At 40.3% G+C, this 25986-nt stretch overlaps 1 protein-coding gene across 1 annotated transcript in view; it reads right to left on the bottom strand.

Moving 5' to 3' along the window:
- Window positions 1-25986, bottom strand: part of col7a1l (collagen type VII alpha 1-like) — a 265380-nt gene that overhangs the window by 72428 nt on the left and 166966 nt on the right. Inside the window, exons 73-83 of the mRNA XM_078419535.1 lie at window positions 25338-25463; window positions 20313-20384; window positions 18989-19024; window positions 16992-17051; window positions 15007-15051; window positions 14155-14190; window positions 13065-13100; window positions 11865-11921; window positions 9378-9449; window positions 7919-7990; window positions 4105-4140 (exon numbers count right to left, since the gene is read on the bottom strand). Coding sequence (XP_078275661.1) covers window positions 4105-4140; window positions 7919-7990; window positions 9378-9449; window positions 11865-11921; window positions 13065-13100; window positions 14155-14190; window positions 15007-15051; window positions 16992-17051; window positions 18989-19024; window positions 20313-20384; window positions 25338-25463 — 648 coding nt within the window. The remainder of the gene's footprint in view (window positions 1-4104; window positions 4141-7918; window positions 7991-9377; window positions 9450-11864; window positions 11922-13064; window positions 13101-14154; window positions 14191-15006; window positions 15052-16991; window positions 17052-18988; window positions 19025-20312; window positions 20385-25337; window positions 25464-25986) is intronic.

Genomic DNA, 25986 nt, shown 5'->3' with positions numbered 1-25986 from the left:
TTACAACTCTGACTGAAAAAGTTTTTCCTCATCTCAGTTCTAAATGGCCTACCCCTTATTCTTAAACTGTGGCCCATGGTTCTGGACTCCCCCAACATTGGGAACATGTTTCCTGCCTCTAACGTGTCCAACCCCCTAATAATCTTATATGTTTAAAAAAGATCCCCTCTCATCCTTCTAAATTCCAGTGTATACAAGCCTAGTCGCTCCTGTCTTTCAACATACGACAGTCCCGCCATTCCGGGAATTTACCTAGTAAACCTACGCTGCACGCCCTCAATAGCAAGAATATCCTTCCTCAAATTTGGAGACCAAAATTGCACACAGTACTCCAGGTGCGGTCTCACTCTGTACAACTGTAGAAGGGCCCTGTACAACTGTAGAAGGACCTCTTTGCTCCTATACTCAACTCCTCTTGTTATGAAGGCCAACATTCCATTGGCTTTCTTCACTGCCTGCTGTACTTGCATGCTTCCTTTCAGTGACTGATGCACTAGGACACCCAGATCTCGTTGTACGTCCCTTTTTCCTAACTTGACACCACTCAGATAATAATCAGCCTTCCTATTCTTACCACCAAAGTGGATAACCTCACACTTATCCACATTAAACTGCATCTGCCATGCATCCGCCCACTCACACAGACTGTCCAAGTCACCCTGCAACCTCATAGCATCTTCCTCGCTGTTCACACTGCCACCCAGCTTTGTGTCATCTGCAAATTTGCTAATGTTACTTTTAATCCCTTCATGTAAATAACTGCGGTCCCAGCACCGAGCCTTGCGGTACCCCACTTGTCACTGCCTGCCATTCTGAAAGTGGCCCATTTATCCCCACTCTTTGCTTTCTGTCTGCCATCCAATTTTCTATCCATGTCAGTACCCTACCCCCAATACCATGTGCTCTAATTTTTCACACTAATCTCTTATGTGGGACCTTGTCGAAGGCTTTCTGAAAGTCAAGGTACACTACATCCACCGGCTCACCCCAATCCATTTTAGATTTTTTAGATTTAGATTCTACAGCGCGGAAACAGGCCCTTTCGGCCCACCAAGTCCGCGCCGCCCAGTGATCCCCGCACATTAACACTATCCTACACACACCAGGGACAATTTTTACATTTACCCAGTCAATCAACCTACAAACCTGCACGTCTTTGGAGTGTGGGAGGAAACCGAAGATCTCGGAGAAAACCCACGCAGGTCACGAGGAGAACGTACAAACTCCATACAGACGGCGCCCGCAGTCAGGATCAAACCTGATTCTCCAGCGCTGCATTCGCTGTAAGGCAGCAACTCTACCGCTGCGCCACCGTGCCGCCACCGTGCCATTCTCCTAGTTACATCCTCAAAAAATTCCAGAAGATTAGTCAAGCATGATTTCCCCTTCGTAAATCCACGCTGACTTGGAACGATCCTGTATTGCTATCCAAATGCTCCGCAATTTCGTCTTTTATAATTGACTCCAGCATCTTCCCAACACTGATGTCAGACTAACTGGTCTATAATTTCCTGTTTTCTCTCTCCCTCCTTTCTTAAAAAATGGGATAATATTAGCTACCCTCCAATCCACAGGAACTGATCCTGAATCTATAGAACATTGGAAAATGATCACCAATGCATCCATGATTTCTAGAGCCACCTCCCTAAGTACCCTGGGATGCAGACCATCAGGCCCTGGGGATTTATCAGCCTTCAGTCCCATCAGTCTACCCAACACCATTTCCTGCCTAATGTGAATTTCCTTCAGTTCCTCCGTCACCCTAGGATCTCTAGCCATTAGAACATCTGGGAGATTGTTTGTATCTTCCTTAGTGAAGACAGATCCAAAGTACCGGTTCAACTCGTCTGCCATTTCCTTGTTCCCCGTAATAAATTCCCCTGCTTCTGTCTTCAAGGGACCCACATTTGCCTTAACTATTTTTTTCCTCTTCACATACCTAAAGAAGCTTTTACTATCCTCCTTTATATTATTGGCCAGCTTACCTTTGTACCTCATCTTTTCTCCCTGTATTGCCTTTTTAGTTATCTTCTATTGCTCTTTAAATGAGTCCCAATCCTCTGGCTTCCCGCTCTTCTTTGCTATGTTATACTTATTCTCTTTTATTTTTATGCTGTCCTTGACTTCCCTTGTCAGCCACGGGTGCCTCTTACTCCCCTTAGAATCTTTCCTCCTCTTTGGGATGAATTGATCCTGCAACTTCTGCATTATTCCCAGGAATACCTGCCATTGCTGTTCCACCATCTTCCCTGCTAGGGCTTCCTTCCAGTCAAATCTGGCCAGCTCCTGCCTAATGTCTCTGTAATCCCCTTTGCTATACTGTAATACTGAAACTTCCGATTTTCCCTTCTCCCTCTCAATTTGTAGATTAAAACTTATCATATTATGATCACTGCCTCCTAATGTAAGAAAATAACTGCAGATGCTGGTACAAATCGAAGGTATTTATTCACAAAATGCTGGAGTAACTCAGCAGGTCAGGCAGCATTTCAGGGGAGAAGGAATGGGCGATGTTTCGGGTCGAGATCCTTCTTCAGACTCCTAATGGCTCTTTTACCTTGAGTTCCCTTATCAAATCAGGTTCATTACACAACACTAAATCCAGAATTGCCTTCTCCATGGTAGGCTCCAGTACAAGCTGTTCTAAGAATCCATCTCGGAGGCACTCCACAAATTCCCTTTCCTGGGGTCCAGTACCAACCTTCAAAAGTTTTGAAATGATAACGGGTGACCAAAGGGTCGAAAGGACTTCTGCAGCAGGGTCTCGACCCGAAACATCACTCATTCCTTCTCTCCAGAGATGTTGCCGGTCCCGCGGAGTTACTCCAGCATTTTGTGTCCATCTTTGGTCGAAAGGACTTACTGCTTTGTTTTAGGAGGTTTGACAGTATCGTTGCAGAGGTGACTGATGGATTCAAGTTCTAAAATGTTGTGGAAATGCAATTGATTCTAATGGCTGCCAAGAACTCACAAAAACGTTGAGAAATAAGACGAGACAACAAATTGCTGTCAGCTGCTTAACTGTCGAAATTCTGACTGCTTTCATTCAATGCTTCCGCCTCTTGATCCCATTTACATTTTCTGCTTTATAAATCTTGCACAATAACATATCCTTTAATTCTATGACGAACAAAAATATTGTGCAGATTTTCTGTTTTCATTCTTAGCTGGGACCAGTCTATTAAACACTCCAAGAGTAAAAACAAAACATGGTGAAGCAGCTTTTAGTCACTCCGCTTCGTGTATCTGAAACAAACTCCCCGAAAAACTCAAACAGGCCCAAACTCTAAATATATTCAAAGCTAGGCTTAAAACCTTCATGTTCTGCAGGGTCTATGACTAGTACTTTGATTCTTGCTACTCTCTATATCTTATTTTTGGTCTATTCTTATTACTTTTTATATTTTATTACTTTTTATCTAATTTTATTACTCTATCGTTCGCTCGTGTGTCAGATGGCGTTAGCTCGCTTTTGACTTCTGTCGTCGTCCAACAAGTTGACAGAATTGGTCGCCCGATGCGTCACAGAGTGCATTGTGTCGTCTTTTCTGGGGGATCGCCGCGAGGAGGCTTCTGTCATGATCCCCCATTACTCTATTAATCTTACTTATAACTATCATTTATTTATCTTATTACTCTTATTATTTGTATTTTCCTACCTTTTCTCCTTGCTCTGTGTAAAGCACTTTGAATTGCCATTGCTGTATGAAATGTGCTATATAATTAAACTTGCCTTGCCTTGCCATAAATTGCCTTGTTTCTTCTAGCTTATGTTGCCTGGTTTCTCCTGTCCAGTGAACCCTCACATAACAACAGTTCAAGTAATGGAAATTCACTGCCACAGAATTCACAAATCACCACCAAAACAGTTGAGATGCAGGGTAAAACATAATCTCTCTGAATGTATTTATGTGAGGAACAAAACCCGATATAAACACAAAATGTAAAAGAAATGGCACAATTTGTCCGATTTTTGTCCAGGGTTTGTTTTTTGGAAAATAGCAATACGAATAATTTTCTATAAAGGCAATCCCTCCGTAATGTGTTTAATTGATGCAAAATGCCCATTATGTACTATTATGTGAAATCTTTAAATGAACTTACTGTAATTCCATTTTTGCCACTCTCGCCAGGCTCACCCTGAAATAAAAAAATCATGTTACATTCTCAGCCTCTGCAAATAAACATTCTGGAGTAGATCTTTGTGTAATTACATACAGGTGATAGCAAATTGACAGCCCGTTTTATTGTCTCGATTTTTATTTCTGTTAAATTCAATGGAATTGGGAAAGTAAAAAAATAGGTTCACCTTCACCCATTTCATACCATTGATCAAAGTAAAAAGATACCCCCTTTGTTACATTTATCGGATGTTTCGGTTGAGACCCATCTTCAGACTGAAAAGATTTGTCTGAAGAGAGGTCTTGACCCAAAATGTCACCTATTCCTTTTCTCCAGATTTTCATGAACAAATCCCAAACCTATTACGTCCCCAAAACCGTTACATATCTCTGCACCCAGATTAACCTCTTCCTCGTACAAGACACAGCTCTCAAGCAGCCAAGATTTATGGGAAATGCCAATGGTGACCTTTGGCGGGCTACTAAACTGTGGAAGATATCATAACTCGGCTGAATCCTTATGTATCGGATGGAAAATCTGGCAGAGGCTGCGAATGTGCCAGGAGTACAACTATAAAAACCAATGTTCTTGACACTTTATGATTTCAATTGTTCCTCAAGAAGGGCTGATCTTACAGCTTCTTGAGCCTGCATCTGATCTATGCCTTGACTATCCTAACCATCTTTATTCATATTCCTTGTTAAACCTCACAAAACAAAAAACGTTGTGATCTTAACCTTGAAAATTCCATTTGGCCCCCATTGTCCAGAATATTTTGCAGGGATCAGTACCAGATTCCCAATTCTTGAATGCCATATGATACAGAAGGTAGAAAAGAACACCAAATTCCATTTGAGACACAAGGTACTGCGGATGCTGGTTTATAAAAGACACAGTGCTGGAGTAACTCAGCGAGTCAAGCCGCATTTCTGGAGTACACGATTAGGTAAGACGTTTTGGGTCACAATCTTCTGCAATGTCTTTTTTTCCTAGGTTATATTTGTATTAAAATGAATTTTGAAATCAGAATCCTTCAGGGTTGTTCTATATGTATGTAAATGTACCTGTAAGAAATGAGTGTAGCATGTTGTATACAGTGTGTACCTACCACCAATGTTTGTTGAAAGTTAACTGTCTTCAATAAATAATGCTTTGTTGGTAGCTTTACCTGTTTTTTTTCCTTAATCAGCAGATTATGCTGCAAACAGTGCATTGACACCACATTAGGGATATGAGTACTTGCGGGAGCAGTGAGAGAGTGGAAAGCAGCAAGATCAAAGTGTGCAGTTCTCTAGATAACAGTTAGTGGAAACAGCATGCGAGTACGTGGAATGAAAACTGGCATTACTGAGGATGATTGATGTTATCATAGTTCTGAAGGGAGGACACAGAACAAAACAATTAACGATCCCATGTTGTACTATAAGAAAATAACTGCAGATGCTGGTACAAATCGAAGGTATTTATTCACAAAATGCTGGAGTAACTCAGCAGGTCAGGCAGCATCTCAGGAGAGAAGGAATGGGTGATGTTTCGGGTCGAGACCCTTCTTCAGACTGTTGTACTATTCTCTGTTCTATGGTTTATCTATTGCTGTGGGCGTGTGCCTAAAGCATGTTGATAACTTCAAGATTGCAGTTACAATAATTGAATGCGGTGATTCACATGGATGTATATAATTTGTTAATGGGTTGTGACAAGTATAGTTGTTCAATGTGATTCCATTGCCTGTGTGCAGTATTATTCTGTAGGTACAGATCATAAACCTCTGCAGAATAAATCAAAAAGGCTTTGAGGTCAGATTTTGAAACTCATGATTGTCCTAAGGATAGTCCTAAGGATGGTAGTCCATAGTTCAGGTCGACACAATTTCTCAGATTCCTTCACTCTAGTCTATTAGAATTCGATATATCTTAAGACCCATTACCATCTAACTTTCCATGAGGAGCATGAACTTTCAGCCCACAGCTTGAACAGTTTAGTTTATTGTCACGTGTACCAAGGTACAGTGAAAAGCTTCAAGGACCAAGTAGTCCATGTGTCAATAGCTAACACTGTTTTTCCTTTGTACAGGACCACCCCCACTCCACCACATGATGTTCCCTCGCTAAAATGCTGATGTTGCCAGTTGCATACACAGCAACTTGGTGCAGCCCAACTTGGCAGATTTAATGGAGGAAAAAGAGAGGAGTCTGGAGGGGTGTAATAAGTATAAAAAGTCGAGGGGTCCAGTGGAAGAGTATTTCAACTATCATGTAACGTAGGACTGGTAAATTGTTGGTGTAGATTGTTGAGTTCCTGTTAGTCAGCAATTATATTGTAATTCATTATTTAGTCAAGGTGGATGATACCAGGAGTGTACTGATTAAGTACATGACATACAAGATGAACATGGATTTGAATCACAAAATTAGTTCTATAAAACACCCATCACTGGGTAGGACATTGAACAAGAGACATACTGTTGGTAGCGCAAAATTAGGAAGTTGACAGCCCATAGGACTAAGGGCACCTGGATAGCACACTTAAGTATTAACAATTAAGTATTAGCTTCCTTTGTCCCGCCCCCCTGACATCAGTCTGAAGAAGGGTCTCGACCCGAAACGTCACCCATTCCTTCTCACCTGAGATGCTGCCTGACCTACTGAGTTACTCCAGCATTTTGTGAAATAAATACTTTCGATTTGTACCAGCATCTGCAATTATTTTCTTACACTAAGTATTAACAAAAACACCTTTAAAGTTGATAAAATCTCAGAGGTTAAACTCATTGATTTAATTTACAATTGAGTTGAAAATTATTTGTAAATAGAATATGGATAGTCTGCAAGGGTTTATTTGTTTCAAGGGGAGTAGAATATATATTTGTGATTGTACCAATAAAAACAGTGCACTGTGTGGGATGAATTTTGTTACATTGCTGTTGCGGTTGAGAATTGGCTGTGTAAAGGATGTTTTGGAGGTAGTACTACCTCTGTTATTTGCCTTTGTAAGGAGCAATATTGCAGAGATTATAGATTGCGATTTCCCAATGTTTCTGACATTGCTTTAGTCAAGATGGGTTTCGTTACCATAGAAACAGTCCATTGAAGGTGCTGAGGTGACATTATAAACCACAACATTTTTTAATGTAGTTGGAATCTACACAGATATGCTCAGAAGTGATTTAAGAATGCATTTCTTTGAAGAGTAGTAAAATATCTTAAGCCCGTTTCCTCAAAAGCTTGTCTGAGCAGAGCTTGTTTGGGGCGAAGGATGGGAGGTTCAATTGAAATGTTTAAAACTAAAAATTATACATCAAAGAATGTTGGTTCAGGTTTAGTCTCATTGTGTGTACTGAGGTACAGTGAAACACTTTGTTTTGCATGCTGTCCAGTCAGTTCAGATAATACTATACAAAAAAACAATCAAGTCAAACGCGGCAAACATTAACCAGCTGCAATAGAACGACATAGTAGAAACACTACAAAAATCTGCAGAACAGTTTCTATATTCTTAAGACCCCCACTTTTAGTTTCTGTTAGCAAGTGGGTGAGGGGACTCAAATGCCTCTTGTTTTCCCAGTGCGGCATTATCCGTCACAACCTGTAATAGTTGATACTGTAAGTGGTAAACCAGATTAGACAGTTGCAAATTCAACTGTATAATCAAATGCTCAAGAGTAATTAGAAGACAGTAATTATAGCTCAAGGGTTTCAGATGACTGTTTAAACAATCCGAGCTTCATTATAATCATGTCATCTTTTCAAAATGATTGTACTTTTCCACGTAATCACGATTAGACAGCAACACAAACCTTCTGTCCTGCTGGACCTCTGGCCCCGAATAAACCCATTGATCCTTTTGACCCTGGCTCTCCTTTATGACCCTTGGAAGGAAACATAAATACGGCCTGAGATTGCTGGACAATGCGTAACAATCCCGAAGAAGATTTGATCAAATAACAGAACACATGGACAGGAAACTGACTCATAGACTCTAATTCATCCACCCACCACCCGTGGAAATAGAATGAAGAGGCTGACCTTCAAAAACGATCAAGTAAAACTAGCAATTTCCATCCACAGTATATTGGTACAGGAACAATATGGACATGTTAAGAGACACAAGAGACTGCAGGTACTGTCCACAATGACTACCCTGTTGCATGCCACATCAACCCTCCTTTCTATTCCCACACCGACTTATCCATTCCCAAATACATATTAAAGGAAAACATCTCATATTCTGCCCGAGTAGTCTACAACCTAAAGGTATAAATATTGAATTTTCCAATCTAAGATAACCCTTATCTCCTGTGTTCTCCCCAGTTTCTCTTTTTCTGACCACCTCCGGCTCTCTGATTTTGGCTCTTTTCACCCCCGACCTGCCTTCACTGATTTTAGTCTCCCTGTCCTAACTGCTTCCACCCAACTACTACCCACACATTTCAGCCATGGGAGCTCCCCTCTTCCCCTTCCATTTGCCTTTCTCCTCACCCCTAAAGGTTCTCATCATGACCTTCCTTACTTATCAGATTCCTGCAGCAGTAGACTTTATGTTCTCGCTTGTCACCCTCCTAGCTGGCCCCACCTTCACCCTTCCATCCCCTACCTGGTTGTAGCTGCCTGTTATCCTCCAGTCCTCTTTAGTCCACCCATCACCTACTGGCCCCTCTTTATCCTGGTTCTCTTCCCCCTCCGTTCGCAGTTCTGATGCAGGGTTTTGGACCAAAACACAACAATTCCTTTTCCCTCGCACATGCTGCTTGGCCTGTTGTTCATCCAACATAGTTTTTGTTGCTAAGTTAAGAGACCTAGCTTTGAATGGAGTAAGGAGCATTTTAGACTTTTTCCCTAAACAATGCTTGCTACAATTAAGGCTTTGTGATGAGAGAGTGGTATTAGCATAATTATCTGAATGTATCCCATGCACCATTAGATCATCCTTGTCTGTGCGTGTCTCCAATACTATTAAACTCTCTCTCAAATGGTCCATTCTGTCAGTCTGCTCCATTCATTTCGCTTCTGAGGAAAGCAGTCTTTCATCAAACAACTGACCTTGTTGTGAATTAGCATTTTTAGCAACGTTGCTGCCGATATTTTGCAGGCAGCTAGAATGACAGCCGTTTAATGTTAAATACTTTTGACCAATGTGCTTCAACAACTATGTAGAAAACAGTAACTCTTAGAAGTAGAAAGAGAGCATTTATTCTAATAAAAAGACCCTTTATTGATTGATCTCAACCCAACCATAATTGGAGAAGAAATCTTCACCTTTAATCCTGGGGGTCCATCTTCACCTTTCTCTCCTTTATCACCATCAAATCCAGCTGGACCCCTGTAACCCTACAATGACATGGAAACTACATGACATAAAAAGACGCTTGTTAAATTTGGTTTGTCGACATACAGTGTGCAATGTATTGACAATCCATCCAATAAGTTTAATTCTTCAAAAAAAGGTTATTTAAAGTTTCATACAACATGATTGATGCGACATTGTCAGATCGCAGTAGCCCAGGAGCTGCCATGTCCCATTCAGCTTTTGGTTATTTCTTAGCAGCATTTATTCTGAACTACATCAGTCCTATTCTTAAGCAGAACCTCGTCCAGGTTTTGATAGTTTTAATCACTTCAAAGGTGTAGTTTGCATTTATAAAACACCATTGTCAACCTCAGGACCCTAAAGCTTCTCACAGCCAATTCTGATGTAGTGCCCATGGCAATAGGTAATTGCCTGTGGCGCACTCCCAAAGACAGCAATGAAATAAATGACCAGATACCTTCTTTAAGAGCCATTTATTCAGGGATAAATAATGACCTGGAGTATACACCTCATCTGTTTTGAAAAGTGTGATGAGATCATTTACATTCACAACGAAAGGGCAAATGGGTCTGGACGAACCTCTCATCAAAAGATGACATTTATGATAATACTAAATTGGGCAGCATGGTGGCACAGCGGTAAAGTTGCTGCCTTACAGTGCTTGCAGCACCAGAGACCCGGGATTGATCCCGACTACGGGTGTTGCCTGTGTGGAGTTTGTACATTCTCCTCGTGACCCCGTGGGTTTTCTCCGAGATCTTTGGTTTCCTCCCACACTCCAAAGACGTACAGGCTTGTAGGTTTATTAGTTTGGTTTTGTATACTTGGTATAAGTGTAAATTATTCCTAGTGTGTGTAGGATACTGTTAATGTGTGGGGGATCGCTGGTCGGTGCGGGCTCGGTGGGCCGATGGGCCTGTTTCCGCGCTGTATCTCTAAGCTGAACTAAACTAAACTAAATTCTCCAAGTACTGCACTGAAGTAATGACATAAACTTAGTGCTCAAGTACCTGGAGTGTATCCAGAATCCAGAACCTTGTGGCTCAGGGAAGAATCCGCTGTGACCAAGTGAAAACTAACACTTGGAACATATTGTACATGCTCCTTTTTAGAGCATGCTATTATTTTAGTTTCAAATCCTGCCTCTGTCTTAGACAATAGACAATAGACAATAGGTGCAGGAGTAGGCCATTCAGCCCTTCGAGCCAGCACCGCCATTCAATGCGATCATGGCTGATCACTCTCAATCAGTACCCCGTTCCTGCCTTCTCCCCATACCCCCTCACTCCGCTATCCTTAAGAGCTCTATCCAGCTCTCTCTTGAAAGCATCCAACGAACTGGCCTCCACTGCCTTCTGAGGCAGAGAATTCCACACCTTCACCACTCTTTGACTGAAAAAGTTCTTCCTCATCTCCGTTCTAAATGGCCTACCCCTTATTCTTAAACTGTGGCCCCTTGTTCTGGACTCCCCCAACATTGGGAACATGTTTCCTGCCTCTAATGTGTCCAATCCCCTAATTATCTTATACGTTTCAATAAGATCCCCCCTCATTCATTGGTATTATCTACTGGGCATTCATAATGAATATCTCAGAATGTATCAGTATAGTTGATCCCCGCAGTATATGGGATCCTAGAAAATGATTCATATTGTAATTTCCCTTAAATGTGAAGCTGTCATCTACACATGCATCATGAAATGGGACTGGAAAAAAAATGTTTGATTATTTACTTTTTTACCACATAAATTCTGTGAGTGAATTCATATTCTCATTCTTTGGTGATGATTTGTGAATTCTGCCATGTTGAATTTTCGTTCCCCAAATGAAATGCTGGGATCGCTTGAAAAGGTTTTCTGGAAAAGAGAATATTTTCCCTACACTGTGCGTTCTGTTGACGGGATTTATTGGGGATATCTAAATAGGATGTGGATGCATTTTTGAAAGATCAGGGAATTGTGGGCTATGGGGAGCTGCCCAGAAGCAGAGATGAGGCCTGAGACAGATAAGCCATGATCACCTTGATTAGTGGGGCAGTCTTGAGAGACATGCTGGCCGACTCCAGCTCATGTTATATCCTTAAGTAATGTACTTGATGGCCCAGATTAGTCAACGAACAGGTTGCCCTTGTGTAGGAAAGAACTGCTGGTTTAAAAATCGAAGGTAGACACAAAATGTTGGAGTAACTCAGTGGGACAAGCAGCATCTCTGGAGAGAAGGAACGAGTGACTTTTCGGGTCAAGATCCTTCTCCTTGTGTTTGGCCTTGTTGGGTTTTTGAAAGAACAATCTAATTCAGCCCATTCCTTTGTATTTCCCCTTTTTCCACGCAAATGTTTTACCTTCAAATCTTACTTTACCTGGAAAAACTGAAAATAAGAATTAGGATTATTCAGGCAAATTGTATGACAAATTAAATAACTGGTGTTTTCATACCGGATCCCCTTTATTTCCTTTGTATCCTTGTGGTCCTGAAACACCATGCGGGTCTCCCTAGAGCAAAGGAGAAAAAAGTCACTTGATAAATGGTCAAAATATAGAATTATGGCACAAATGATAGTCAAAGCAGAAACTCTTGCAAAATGGCAAGTATTTGGTGAAAGTGAAATACCCGACTATGGGTAAAAGACAAGAATTATATTCAAGTATGTTATTCAAGTGGAGTAGGATATTTGCAAAGAGTCAATCAAGTCAAATCGAGTTTATTTTCATATGCACAAGTTGCGGCCTGCAACCACAACAACCTGACCGCGGGAGAGGACAGCAGGAGAAGGGAAAAGACATTGTGGCCTTCCATCACAGTGAGGAGAGGACTGGAGGATGTTTTTTTGATGGATGTTTCTTTTGTGTGTTTTGGGGGTTGTGTAATTTTAATGCCTATTTTGATGCTTTTGTTGTTGGACCGTGGGTGACTGAATTTCGTCCAATTTGGATGACAATAAAGCTATCTTGAATCTTGAATCTTGAATCTTGAATCTTGAATCTTGAAGTGCATGAACAATGAAAAACTTTGCATGCAGCAGCGTCACGGGCACATAGACTCGGATAAACATACAAAAACAAATTTGACATTCATCATACATAAATTACACCTACAATTTCTAAAAGAAAGATGGTAGCAAAATAGCAAGATGCAAAACTAAATTGGAAAACAAAAACTGGTTGATGGCAGTGCAAGAGCTGGGTCGTAGTGTTACATTGTACGGGTAGGGTTAGGCAGATTGGCTCAAGAACCTGATAGTTGTAGGAAAGTAGCTATTCCTGTCTGAAAAGGGGTCTCAATCCGAAACGTCGCCTATTCCTTCTCTCCAGAGAGGCTACCTGTCCCGCTGAGTTACTCCAGCATTTTGTGCCTCTCATAGCCATTCCTGAACCTGGTGTGTGGGACATCAGGTTCTGTCCCTTCTGCCCAACTATAGCAGCGAGGAGAGGGCATGACCCAGATGGTGAGATCCTTGATGAAAGATGCCGCCTCTTTGAGACAGCGCCTCATGTAGATGCTTCAATGAAGGGGAGAACTGTGGCCATGATCCACTGCTCTCTGTAGTCTCTTGTGTTTCTATGGACAATCTGGGCTGTCTTTATGCTGTAAGTGTATTGTAAAATATAGTCTAGAAACAGTTTCAATATAATCACCTTATCACCTTTAATTCCTGCAGTCCCCAATTCTCCCTGAAATAAAAGCACAGACATTTCAGTGCTGACAGTTCTTGCGGAAAAGTTTTCTAGCTTTGTGATTATCGAGAGTCACAAGAAAAGGGAGATTGAGCATGTGAGGGAAGAAACTCCAAAATGTGAAACTTGGGCACAGTCGCTCAATGGTGCATGGACAGAAGGAATGAAGAAATTAGACAATGGTATAACATGATGGAAGTTGGGGAAAGAAATTAGGAGATCCAGGGCAGGAATGAAGTGAGAATTAAAGATGAAAATGACTAATTGCAGAACAGAAGACCAGTAGTATAATTTTGATGTAGAATCATTACGAAGGATGTGATACCATCCAGGAGAGTCTTGAGAAATACTTAGCTTGGGATAAGAGGTAATAATAGAACACAGCAGAGTCTAAACGAAGATTAACCACTTAAAGTCTATTTAGGTTTTGGTTTATTATTGTCACATGTACTGAGGTACAGTGAAAAGCTTTTGCATGTTATCCAATCAAATCAGATAATACTATACATAAATATAATCAAGCTGAACTCAAGTAGAACAGGTTGAACAAAGGGGAAGATGCAGTGTGCAGACTATAGTTTTCGGCATTGTAGTGCATCTGTCCCATAGACAAAGTCCAATGTCCACAATGGGGTGGAGGTGAATCGGACAGTACCGTAGCTTATGGAAGGACCGTTCAGAAGCCTGATTACAGAGGGGATGAAGCTGTTCCTGAGTCTGATGGTGCGTGCTTTCAAGCTTCTGTCTGATGAGAGGTGGGAGAAAAAGGGATGATCGCAGGGAAGAATAACGATGTTGAGAGGATGTGGTTAATTGAGATTAGAGGGAAATCAATGAAGGTATAAGATTGTCATGTGAGCTACTAGTCTGGACTTGATAGTGGAAATGGTCTCCTTCTAGCTCATGAAGAAATATAGAAATAAGGACTAATTAGATAGCTTTTTCAAAAAGCAGCCATGGATTCAAAGATCAAATAATCTGTGCTTAATAATGCAATGGATTTGTTACCAGGTCCTTTATTTTGTCAACACTCTTGAAGTTTACAGTATACCTTTTTTCCTTTCAGACCGGGTAATCCTTTCAGACCCTGTCAGGAGGGTGAAAGAAAGATTAATTAATTGGCCACTGTGGCTGAAGACCTACTTCTCATGCTTTTCCCCCACCACCCTCTTCATGCCATCAAAGCATTTATCACTGTTTCTAAATAATCAAGATATTTAACATTATTTTTAAAAAAAAGAAAATACTAGATTTATTCAAAAAAATTAAGATTTTTAAAGATTAATGAACAACAACAAAGCATTTATCTGCATTTCCCTTTTCAACCCAGGCTGACACCACCATTTAAATCAATGGAAATGTGTTGGATATGTCAACCTTAGCTGGGGTAAGACTGAAAGGGAGAACAATTCATGTATTGTATTCTCCATTCAACTCAGTAGATAAGGCCACTATCCCTGGACTCAAGGGCTGAGTCCAGAGATGGAGTGGGTCAGACGTGCCAGTCCCAAACCTCAAGCACATGTCTTACTTCTGTGATCCTCTGCACTGGAACACCATAACTTACACGCTGGATAAGCTGGTAATTCTGTACGGAATTGCTAATGTCATCCTGCTCTTTGAATAGAACTCGGTTACTTGTTCTTACTGAGTCATATTAGAAATACCCAGTGGTTTCATTCAGATTCCAGGCCACAATTTGGACCTCTTTGCCTTAAGGTCGCCATGTTGTATAGAACATGAAAATAAACTGGGGGATGATTAAAGCACTTAGTGTGTTTTTATTAGGACGGATGCTAACACTGTACCATGCAACATCAAGCATTTACTATACCTGGACTATGGATTTGAAATTTAAAGTTCAGAATGAGATAAAGTCTATTAAATAATCCTAATAACATACCACAAACCCCATTTCTCCGACTGATCCAGGAGCACCATTAACTCCCTAGGAATATTTTTCAAAATGAACATTGATTAGATTTCAGTTTGCAACATAGACTGTATGTGAGTGTTAAGAAATGTTCTTCCTGTATTCTGAATGTGGAACATTTCCTAATCATAGCTGCCAAATATGACCAGTGTGAAACACTAATTGAGATGGAGTTTTGTAAGCCAATCTGTATGCATATATACTAGCTGAAAATATTGTAATCTCAAAACAGGCAGATAATTGTACAAATAAACTACTATTTTCATTAGTAGGGGATGATTTCTGCCATTGATAAAGCAGCAGAAGACACGATATGAACTGTAACCTTAATGAGATTTGTTATGATTTGATTAAAATTATTTAGCACATTTTAATTACATTACAGGTGATGATAACTATCGATAGTTAGGGAAAGAGATAGAGAAAACAAAAAGAGGGAGAGTTGGACAGAAAGTGAGCTAAGGATGAACAGAACTTGAGAGAAAGAGAAAAAGAGGAAGAATGAATAACTGTACTTACACTAATGGAGTCAAACAGCTGTACACTGAAGACAATTTATGGGCCAATTCCAGAAATTAACCATAGAAAAATGCAGAAACTACCCAGTAAAAAAAGAGAGCATACACCATGAGAACAAAAACCCTCTGAATGTATAAGCTGTGAGAACAACAGTGCAGAGAAAGGTGAAAGTATATCTGACTGCCATGGAGCCATATCATTCACTTTATGAAATAAAGGTTCCCTGGTTGGAGATGTGTTCTTGAGCCTTTAGAAGGGCAATAGCCAAAATTTATTGAGTCAGTTAAAAGCCTTTAGAAAAAGTGCTGAGAGCTTGTTGTTTATAAAATGACATTTCATGTCAATATGTCGTTAGCAGAGATTTAACAGAGAGATGCTCAGACGGTTTTATGTTTCCCATCTGACGTGTAGCCCTTTGTAAATGTGTAATTTTGTGGAAACTCTTTTCTCACTTCCAACACTATTGAAATGAAGTAACTTATTGCAACAATGGAAGCTGTGGTTGACCACCTGTAAGGTGACAATATAACTTTTAAAAAATGGCATCAACATAGCTCATGTAGCTGCTGGACAAGGGAGTAGAGAGCTAAAGTTTGGAGTGAATGGGAGAGACTAAAGGGAAAGTTTGCCATGGCTTGTTTATGGCAAGTGGAGTTTCAATTTATAAACACCTCTCATTGTGAAAGTGGATAAGGGTGATCTGGTCATTCACCATACCGTATCACCAGTGGACTGTGCCTAGAATGGTTAGATTTATACAGGTTTCAATTTGTGGTACAGAGAGGTAGAGCAAAATGCTGTCACATTAAGATTACTGTAATCTCTCAACTTCAAATACAGCTATTTCAGCACAGACTGGGGTTCTAAAGGAATTTATTTTCTGCCATTTACCAAAAATCCATGTTAGGATTTCTGCACAGCCAGCAATAGTTTAATTACCAGTTTAAAAAAGGATGCAAAGAATGTGAGAGGGAATGAGCAATGGGAAGGGAGAGAGAGAGAAAGATGGACAAAGAATGAGAGAGATAAAGGTGGATCGAAAGAGACAGAGTTGGGAAAGGGGATACAGAGGGAGGGATAGAACGAGAGTGAAAAGAGGGAGTTGACTGAAAGACAGAATGGGGAGAAAATGAGATCTGGAGAATAAAGAGTGAGCTAACAATAGAGAGGTAGAGACATAAAGAAGGAGAATAAAACTTCCTGGGAGAAAGAAGATTAGAGAGAATGAATTGTAAAGTGGATAAAGAGAGTGAGCTAAAAACGAAAAGAAAAAAGAAAGATAAAATAAACTGGTTGATACAGAGATGGAATGGGAAGAAATTGCAGATTGAGACGGAGAATAAAAACTAGGTATAATAGCGATGGAGAGGGGACATCAGACAGTTGTACAAATCGAGGGAGAATGAGGTTTTAAACAGAAGTATCTGAGATCTCACCCTACGACCTGGAAACCCTCGACCACCTCTTGGTCCTTGGTCCCCCAGTCCAGTATCACCCTGTGATAAACAATAATAACATATCCAACCCTGAGAGATAATATGCCAAATTTAAAAGCTGGAGGTATTTACAAAAATAGGATCCAAAACCATTCATAATACATCCAAATCTACATGGCTATGTAAATAATATTGTGTTGTTTGTCAAGTTTCAAGACTTCATAGGAATATCACATTTTATATGCAGAGGATATCTTTACATCTTTACAGAAAGCAGCCATTCAGCCCATTGAGTCTATGCTGGCTCTTAGTTGAGCATTCAAACCAGTTCCTTATGGCCCTGAGAAGGCAATCATATTTCCCTGTAATTTCCTTATGTCAACCATCTTGTGTTTTCCACCTGGTCAGTAAAGTACGTACTTAGCATAGAAACAGGCCATTGAACTAAACACCTCCATTCCAGCTTCCCCCTGTCCTTCCTCAGCTTTGTCAATCAGTGTAGGCTTCTGGTCCTCCCCTTAAAAATATCTATGTTATTCTTTTCAACCACTCCCTGCCATCACTTTTTCTCAAGCAAAAAAATTCTCTTTTAAAATAAATGCTTATCATTCCTTATTATTCTTTTCATGTCGAGCTTGAATTCTTTTCTCTCCTTTAGTTTGGGATTCCATTATATTTCCATCCGCTGACATTAAGTTGACTATCTATAACTTCACGGATGTGTCCCATCCTTCTTTTAAATGTAGGTATTATGTTAGCAATTGCCAATTCTCATGTTCTGCACCTTTTTCCCAAAACTGATTATATATGGGTGATAATATTTATGCCATCTATTCCCTGGATTCTTCTAAGCTATGTTGATACAATTCATCCAGAGCAGAATTTTACCTGCTTTTAGTTTAATTTTTTTTGTCTGAAGAAGGGTCTTGACCCGAAACGTCACCCCTTCCTTCTGTCCAGAGATGCTGCCAGTCTCGCTGAGTTACGCCAGCATTTTGTTTATTTATTATATCACCTTTAATTTTGTAAAATTTTAATTGATATTTCTGAAAAAAAAGTTTTTTATTTTATGTTCTTTGATAATTTCATAGTTCCTCTTTGCCTTCTGTTTTTGTTTCGTTTTCTCCCTAATCCTTTTGTTTTCTCCCTTACAATGCCATTTTGTATTAAACGAATGCATCTTTCCTTTTCTTTTTGTCTTTATTCTCCCAAGACCAGTTACATTCTTACTTCCTTTAACTGAGCCTATCCAATGTCTCCTTATAACTCAAGTCCTCCAGTCTGGGCAACAAGGCACACAGAACTACAGGTGCTGGAATTTTTAGCCAAAAACAAAGTGCTAGGGGAACTCAGCGGGTCAGGCAACATATGTGGGAATCTTTTCTGCACCCTCTCCAGGGTAATCACTCTTCAGCTTAATCATACCTTTTCTGTTAAATGGCAACCAAAACTGCATGCAATACTCCAAATGCGGCCTAACCAACATTTTGTAAGGGAACACAGAGCTACTGAGTCTATTATACCCCAGAAATAGCTAAATAGGAAAATTAATGTCCATCATCAATGCCCCTTTCTGTTTGAATTTTTTTAAAATCTTTATCGCACATTCTAGGTGCATTTTGGAAGATGCTGTTAGGCTTCCTTGCAGCTCATGTGGTATTATATGCACCAATTCCATATCACCATGATTTACTGGACTACCTCCGAAAGAGTCTCTATGAGATTGCAGCCACTTTTAGACAAGAGCTGGTAATAATGGCAACTTTCCATCCAAAAGAACCGCAAGTGAATGATGTATTTGCACTTAAACATATCCGCTTTTTAATTAAAAATCCTCATATTCAAATTCCCAAAATGACACATCTCCACCTGAATTAAAGTCCTCTTGTTTACTAATTTAGACCTTCAGGTTACCAATTCAGTAACGTTGCCACTGCACCACAGTTTTTCAGGTCGAAAACAACTTAGAGAGGATGGTAATGAAAAAGTTAGCTTACGTTGTAACCTTTGATGCCAGGTTTTCCAGGAGGTCCCTGAAAAGTAAAATGAAATATTTCAGTGTTTGGAACAGATGCTAGAAACGTTCACGGTGGCTTGAATTTAGTATCTGAAATGAATAAACATTGTGACGTGTATTTGAGGCATACATCAGAGCAAATTAACATTGTTAGTTTAATCTACTTTTTAACTTTTCTTTCAAATTAAGTTAACTTCAGCTACCCCTTGTGGCAGCATATTCGATCTTTTCACCAATCACCAGGATGATTGTGCAATTCCTTATTTTTAGGCCGTTGTTTATGTTATTTTCATAAGGTCATAAGTGATATCCCATTTGCAGAATTAGGCAAATTGGTCCATCAAGTCTACATTCAAATACATTCAATCATGGCTGATCTATCTCTTCCTCCTAACCTCAATCTCCTGCCTTTTCCCCATAATCTCTGACACCCTACTAATCAAGAATCTATCGATCTCTGCCATAAATATATTCACTGACATGGCCTCCACAGTCTTCTCTGGCAAAAAAATTCCACAGATTCACCACTCTGCCTAAATTTTCTCCATGTCTACAATTATTTCCAATAATTTATTTGTAAAGCGATTGTTCCTGGGATATTAGACTTACTGATTTTTTTTTTAATGACCATTTTGTTAGAAAGACAAAATAAAGAAAGCAAGATTTGGATGAAAGGTAATTGTTCACAATCTAATTTGCTTGAACCACTTGCAATTTCCAATAGGTATAATAATTCACAGTTGTAGAGCTATGGAGCACAGAAACGGGTCTTTTGGTTCACCATGTCCATGTCTTTCCACCAAATGCTCATTTATACGAATTCTACTTTAATACTATTTTCATAGCATGATATTCTCATCAACTTCCCCCAGATTCTATCACTCATCTACACTTGGGCATTTTATAGAGACCAATTAATTTTTCAGTCTTTATGTCTTTAGGATGTGGGACCAATCCAGAGCATCCGGAGAAAACAGTGCTTGAAGTCAGATTTGAACTGGGTCTCTAGCACAGTGAGATCGCAGCTCTATTAGTTTTGCATCAGTCATTGTTGTGATAATTGCTGCTCTCAGTTCACCAAGTTTTTCCATTTCAAATCTTCACTGGAAAGGTCAGCCAATGTGGGAAACAGGTAAATGTCATATTAGTGCAGTGAGATTTGCCTGAGATTAAAGCAGATTTTGAGGAAGCACACCTGGCATCTTATGTGAAACTTTATATAAAGGGTAGCCAGAGTGAAGTAAATAATTTATATTTCAACAGAACGATACTGCCAACATCTATCCCTTTTATCATAAACATACTGCCTTGCTGAGTGGTCCCTTTAGTCCAGGTGGTCCTGGTGATCCATTCTTGCCCCTTCTACCTCGATCGCCCTATTCAAAGAAAATACTACAGTATTCATTGATAAAATCAACTTAATATCAATACACTTTATAATGAATAAATCTTAAGTGTTATTACAGATCATAACATCAGGAAATACCCAGGTTTGAGCCACACAGTTCACTGATCTCAGTTAGTCAGCTTCACAAGACGCTGTGGAGCTGTAAAGAGGAGCACAGGAAATTTAAAAAGTCGCCATTAAGACGTCCCTTAGAATCGAATAAGAGGGAAACGGGCTCTAGTGGAGCGGCCATTTTGTGAAAGAGGCTATGTGTGTGTGTGTTCCAAGAGTAATGTTTCAGTGGTAACTGCTGAGGATTTGTCTCGAAAGGCTTCAGCAAGGAGGCTGAGCAGTTAAAAGGTAAGTTAAGGTCCTCTTTGGCCTTAGTGTGGTCAAGGAAGTTGTATTCTCCTCCTGAAGAATGTGGGCGATCAGCGAAACTGCCAATGTCCCTGCCGGTGACACACCTGTGGGAAGTGCATCCAGCTAGAGCTCCTGATTGCCAGATAGGGGTTTCAATGAGGTGATCACGCTTAAGGTGCAGGCAGAAGGTAGTTGGGTGACCACCAGGCAAGGCAGAGAGGGTAGGCAGAGAGTGCAGAATTCCCCTGTGACCATTCCCATCACTAACATGTAGGCCATTTTGGATCCTAGTTCATGGGCTGGCCTTTCAGAGGAGCACAGCAGTAGCAGCAGCCAGGTCTATGTAACATTCAATTGCAGATGTTTAACCAAATGTTTAACCTCCATAATTGTCTGTTGTTAAATCAATTCAAGTTGTCGAATCGATTGAAAGGCTGTACAACCTTTTTAGGAAAAGTTATTGTCAACCGTGTGAAATAGCATTCAACTTACTGCATTCAGTCTAGTGAGGCATTTCCAATATGTAATTCATGGAGCTGAACCGATTGGAAGCATTCATTTGCTTCTGCAACATTCGTAGGAAGGCTATTGCCAACCATATGGAAAAGCATTGTCCGTAAGCTTACACTATTGGCATTGCAACTGGCATTAATGCACAATAGGGAAGGGTGGGGACAGGGGGAGTTGCAATGATGGAAGACTTGGAAATTAGAGGGAGAGACAAAAGAATCTGAATACCAAGATTCCATTGTAGTTGTCTCTTCCAACCTATGTCTGAGACACCTCATGTGTCCTTCAACTCTTCGTTAACTTTCAATTTCTAGGCCCCCATTACCTCATCTTTATCATGGACGTCCAGTCCCTTTACGCTTCCATCCCCCACCAAGAGAGTCTCAAGCGTCTGGTTCTTCCTTGAACAGAGACCAAATCAATTTCCCTCTACTAATACTCTCCTCCGCCTAACAGAACTTGTCCTCGCCCTCAATAACTTCTCCTTTGACTCCTCTCAGATTCTCCAAGATAAAGGTATCGCTGTGGACATTTGCATGCGGCCCAGCTAGGTCTGCCTCTGTCGATTATGTTGAACTGTCCTTGTTCTAAAGGTGCACTGGCACCATCCCTCAAGTTTTCTTTGCTGATTCTACAACTACATCCCCTGTACCCATGCAGAACTCATGGACCCGCTGAGTTCCTCCAGCTTTCTGTGTCAGTTTGTAGCTCGTTTGATCTTTTCCAAAACCATTTTTGGGCGATAGATGAACACGTTTAAAACATAACCATGTTTGTATCAACATAATAAATTATTTCATCAACAAGTTAATCTGTTCTTGAGGTGTGAGCTGCCCTTTCCACTGATTGCACTGTTGCTACCTTGCTACCCTTTCCTATCTGCGTGAAACTGTTAAAATGGATCCCATGGAATTGAGTTGATTATTAGTTGCGTTCAGTTTCTTTACTGTGGATTTGATGATTTCCATAAACGGACTCCGAACAAGTGGTGAGAAAAAAAATTAAAACGGTCGTTTTAAAAAGTACATAATTAGAATAAGTTAAAGGTCGCAGGAATTTAAGATGAAGCAGCAAATAACTACATTTTCAGAACTGTTTGCGGTTAATTTATTGTGGAACAAAATATGTTTTGACATCCTAATTATTTTTGTATAATGTGTAACAGAGTCTTTTGAAATTTGTAAAGTTGGAATGGTTGATATATTGAATTAATTAAAAACTGGTACATTCTGTCCATTAGATAATTTCTTTCCTTGGGTCTAGGAAGGCTAGTGGCATCATCTTAAGAGCACTATTGAAGGCTTAACCAGGGCAGAAGAGTTTCTATTGGATAATTTCCTGAATATTTTTAATAGGGCATATTATTTTTCTGTCCGAGAGATTTTGATTTAAGACATTTTGTTAAATTAACAGTTCTTAAAGATAGCAGGAAGTGAAAGATAACTTCAAAAATTGGAAAGAAAACCCTTAAGGTTCATCACTGAGGCATGTGCATTAAGGAGTCAATAGGCTAAGTGGCTTTTATTTCTCAGATGTGTTGGATGATGCAAGCATCATAAGGCAAGATTAATTTGTGTTGCTCAGACAATTACAAGGAGATGATCTCATTAAAAGCTCTTGCAACTTCTTCAACTCTGACTAGAAATCTTTCCCTAACCTAATCAACATGCCTCAACAGAATGCTGGAACGATCATTAAAATTTCCGCAGTTAATTTCCAGAAACGCATGGCTTGTGGGTGACTTTTAATTAAAATCCAGGGACAAAAAGTGAAAATGTTTCACACAGCGAGGTCTCCTGGGTTGACAGTCAGTTATGTGAGGAATCTTAGTGAGAACTCTTGGGGAATAAATATTCAAGAGAAGCTGAGTCACTACAACCCTAAGTTTTGTATAACAAAATTAAACAAAAATATCAACTTGTGCACTATATATAAGAAAATAACTGCAGATGCTGGTACAAATTGATTTATTCACAAAATGCTGGAGTAACTCAGCAGGTCAGGCAGCATCTCGGGAGAGAAGGAATGGGTGACGTTTCGGGTCGAGACCCTTCTTCAGACTGATGTCAGGGGGGCGGGACAAAGGAAGGATATAGGTGGAGACAGGAAGATAGAGGGAGATCTGGGAAGGAGGAGGGGAAGGGAGGGACAGAGGAACTATCTAAAGTTGGAGAAGTCGATGTTCATACCACTGGGCTGCAAACTGCCCAGGCGAAATATGAGGTGCTGTTCCTCCAATTTCCGGTGGGCCTCACTATGGCACTGGAGGAGGCCCATGACAGAAAGGTCAGACTGGGAATGGGAGGGGGAGTTGAAGTGCTCGACCACCGGGAGATCAGTTTGGTTAATGCGGACCGAGCGCAGGTGTTCAGCGAAGCGATCGCCGAGCCTGCGCTTGGTTTCGCTGATGTAAAATAAGTTGACATCTAGAGCAGCGGATGCAATAGATGAGGTTGGTACACTATATAGTTCATTTAATATGTAAAATGTCTCAAGGTGCTTCAGGTGCCATGTCAAACAAAATTTGACACTGAGCCTTGTCAGTTGATATAGGAGATTATTGCTCAGAGGTAGATTTTAGGAGTGTCATAATGGAAAAAAAAGACATAGAGAAACAAAAAAGTTAGGGAGGAAATTCCAAACATAGGATCTTATCACTATGGCCAGTGGCGGAACTGAATAAAGTTACATGGCACCCTCTAAAGGGCAGAGTCCCCCAAAAATAGTGATCATCCACCTTGTAATATCGGTACCATTTGGCTAAGTTCCAGCTATTAAGTCAAAGCTAAGGTGCAGGCATGGAGCCAAGATGGTCTTTAACTAGCGAAGGAAGTTCGCAGATTCTTTCCCTTTGAATTGAATAACAAGTGATAGTTAGGACAGTAGGTTGAGCCAGGTAATTTGTTGCAGAGTTGAGCCTTCATGGCAGAAAAGTTAACAATGAAGATCGCAATTAATGGAGTGGTTAGATTAAATTTTTGTTTTATTGCAAAAGTAATTGTGATGTCTGATGGACTGTGTGGGGTGGGAGGACCCGTTGCTCCTCGCGTGCAGCAGGTGGCGCTGCACAGGACAAAGGGTGATGTTTTGTACATAGTTATCTTGGCTGTACACAGTGTGGAGTGTACAGTTAGATTGTGGGGTTGGAGCCATTTTAGTTGTCTTGCTGCCAGCATTGAGTTACTGTAATAAAGACTTCTGTTGTACCTTGAAGACTCGCAAAGTTTCATTCAGGCATAGAACAAGAACACGAAAGTAATAAAGTTGCATGTTAAATTGTTTGGAAAACTATTGCACAGTACAGCATAAAGGAATAGAGATTTTCAGAAGTTTGCCCAATGTTCCACAGTTGATTATATTTAACTAATTTTTTGCAGAGATAACTATTTACATCATCCAAGGTTGGCTTTGTGCTTGGATTGACCTTTTCACCCAACAGGAAACCCCATTACCAGGAGAGGTTGACTTAAACAAACTCTTGATTGGATGCTAACATAAAATCAATAGGATACTAAATGTTTCCAAAAACAGATAGGGTCGAGGGATTTGCTGAAAAAGATTGGGTTGCCCCAGCTCTGGTCCAATTTAGTGAAAGTGCCTTTTAAAATTAATTTAAAAATCCATAATCTTTGATTTCTTCACTTAACTTTACTAGTTGCTAAACATATTTAAAATTTTTAATGAAATTATTTTACGTTCATTTTTATGACCGATAATCTGTCGGTGCATTCAGACACAGATTTGAGAAAAAGACTGAACATTTTGGAAATGAGGTTTAAAGAAATAAAAACAATATTTAGCCAAAAAGTGGGTGGCAGCTGGAGGAACTCGGTATGACAGGCAGGTTCTATGGAGGGAAATGGACAGTCGAAGTTTTTGGGTCGAGATCCTTCATCTAAGCTGAATGAAGGGTTCAGTCTAGATGAAGGTAAATGTTGACTCTCCGTTTTTCTCCACAGATGTTGCCTGTCCTGCTAAGATCCTTCAGCTGCTTCCCCTTTTTTGCTACAGATTCTACCTTCTGCAGTCTCTTGTGCCTCCTAAGAAAATGTGTTGTTTTCATAGTTACCTTGATGCCTGGCAGTCCTGGCACTCCGGGAGGACCTCTCATGCCCTGGGCTCCTGGGATACCAGTATTACCCGCAATGCCTTGGGTGCCTTGTGCCCCTGGAGGACCACTTTGCCCTGGTTCACCCTAATCACAGAAAATTAATCACAGTTAGCATTGGCACAGCATTGCAGACCTGTGTCTCAGTTTGGCCTAATGTAGATTCCTGGTTTAATTTATTTTAAAGATCCAAAATACCTTGAAAACTTTTATGTTAAAAGTGGATGTAATACTTTATTGGGGATGAACTAATTTCTTACAAAGAAACAAGATAGCATGGTTCGTTTTATCATATTTGTAACCAAGGTTTCATATTGGTTGGTTATGAACTTGAAGAGAGCAATAAACTATCCAATACAATAAATTTCTTCCCCTCCGTGTCCTTTTCCAGCTATGTCTTTCCATCTGGCTTTACATTTCACTCCTTTTCTTTTATTATGCGACACCTTTTTGACTCCTCTTCATCTGTAGCCTTTGTGCATCCATCTGTCAACCCCCCTCCCCCACCTCACCTATCTTCACCTATCACCTATGGGCGGCTCATTGGCGCAAGATGCTGCCTTACAGGGCTTGCACCGCCGGAGACCCAAGTTCTATCCCGACCACGGGT

The sequence above is a fragment of the Rhinoraja longicauda genome, chromosome 23, assembly GCF_053455715.1.
Source record: "Rhinoraja longicauda isolate Sanriku21f chromosome 23, sRhiLon1.1, whole genome shotgun sequence".
In the NCBI taxonomy this organism is placed as follows: domain Eukaryota; kingdom Metazoa; phylum Chordata; class Chondrichthyes; order Rajiformes; family Arhynchobatidae; genus Rhinoraja; species Rhinoraja longicauda.
This window is presented reverse-complemented; position numbering and strand designations above follow the sequence as displayed.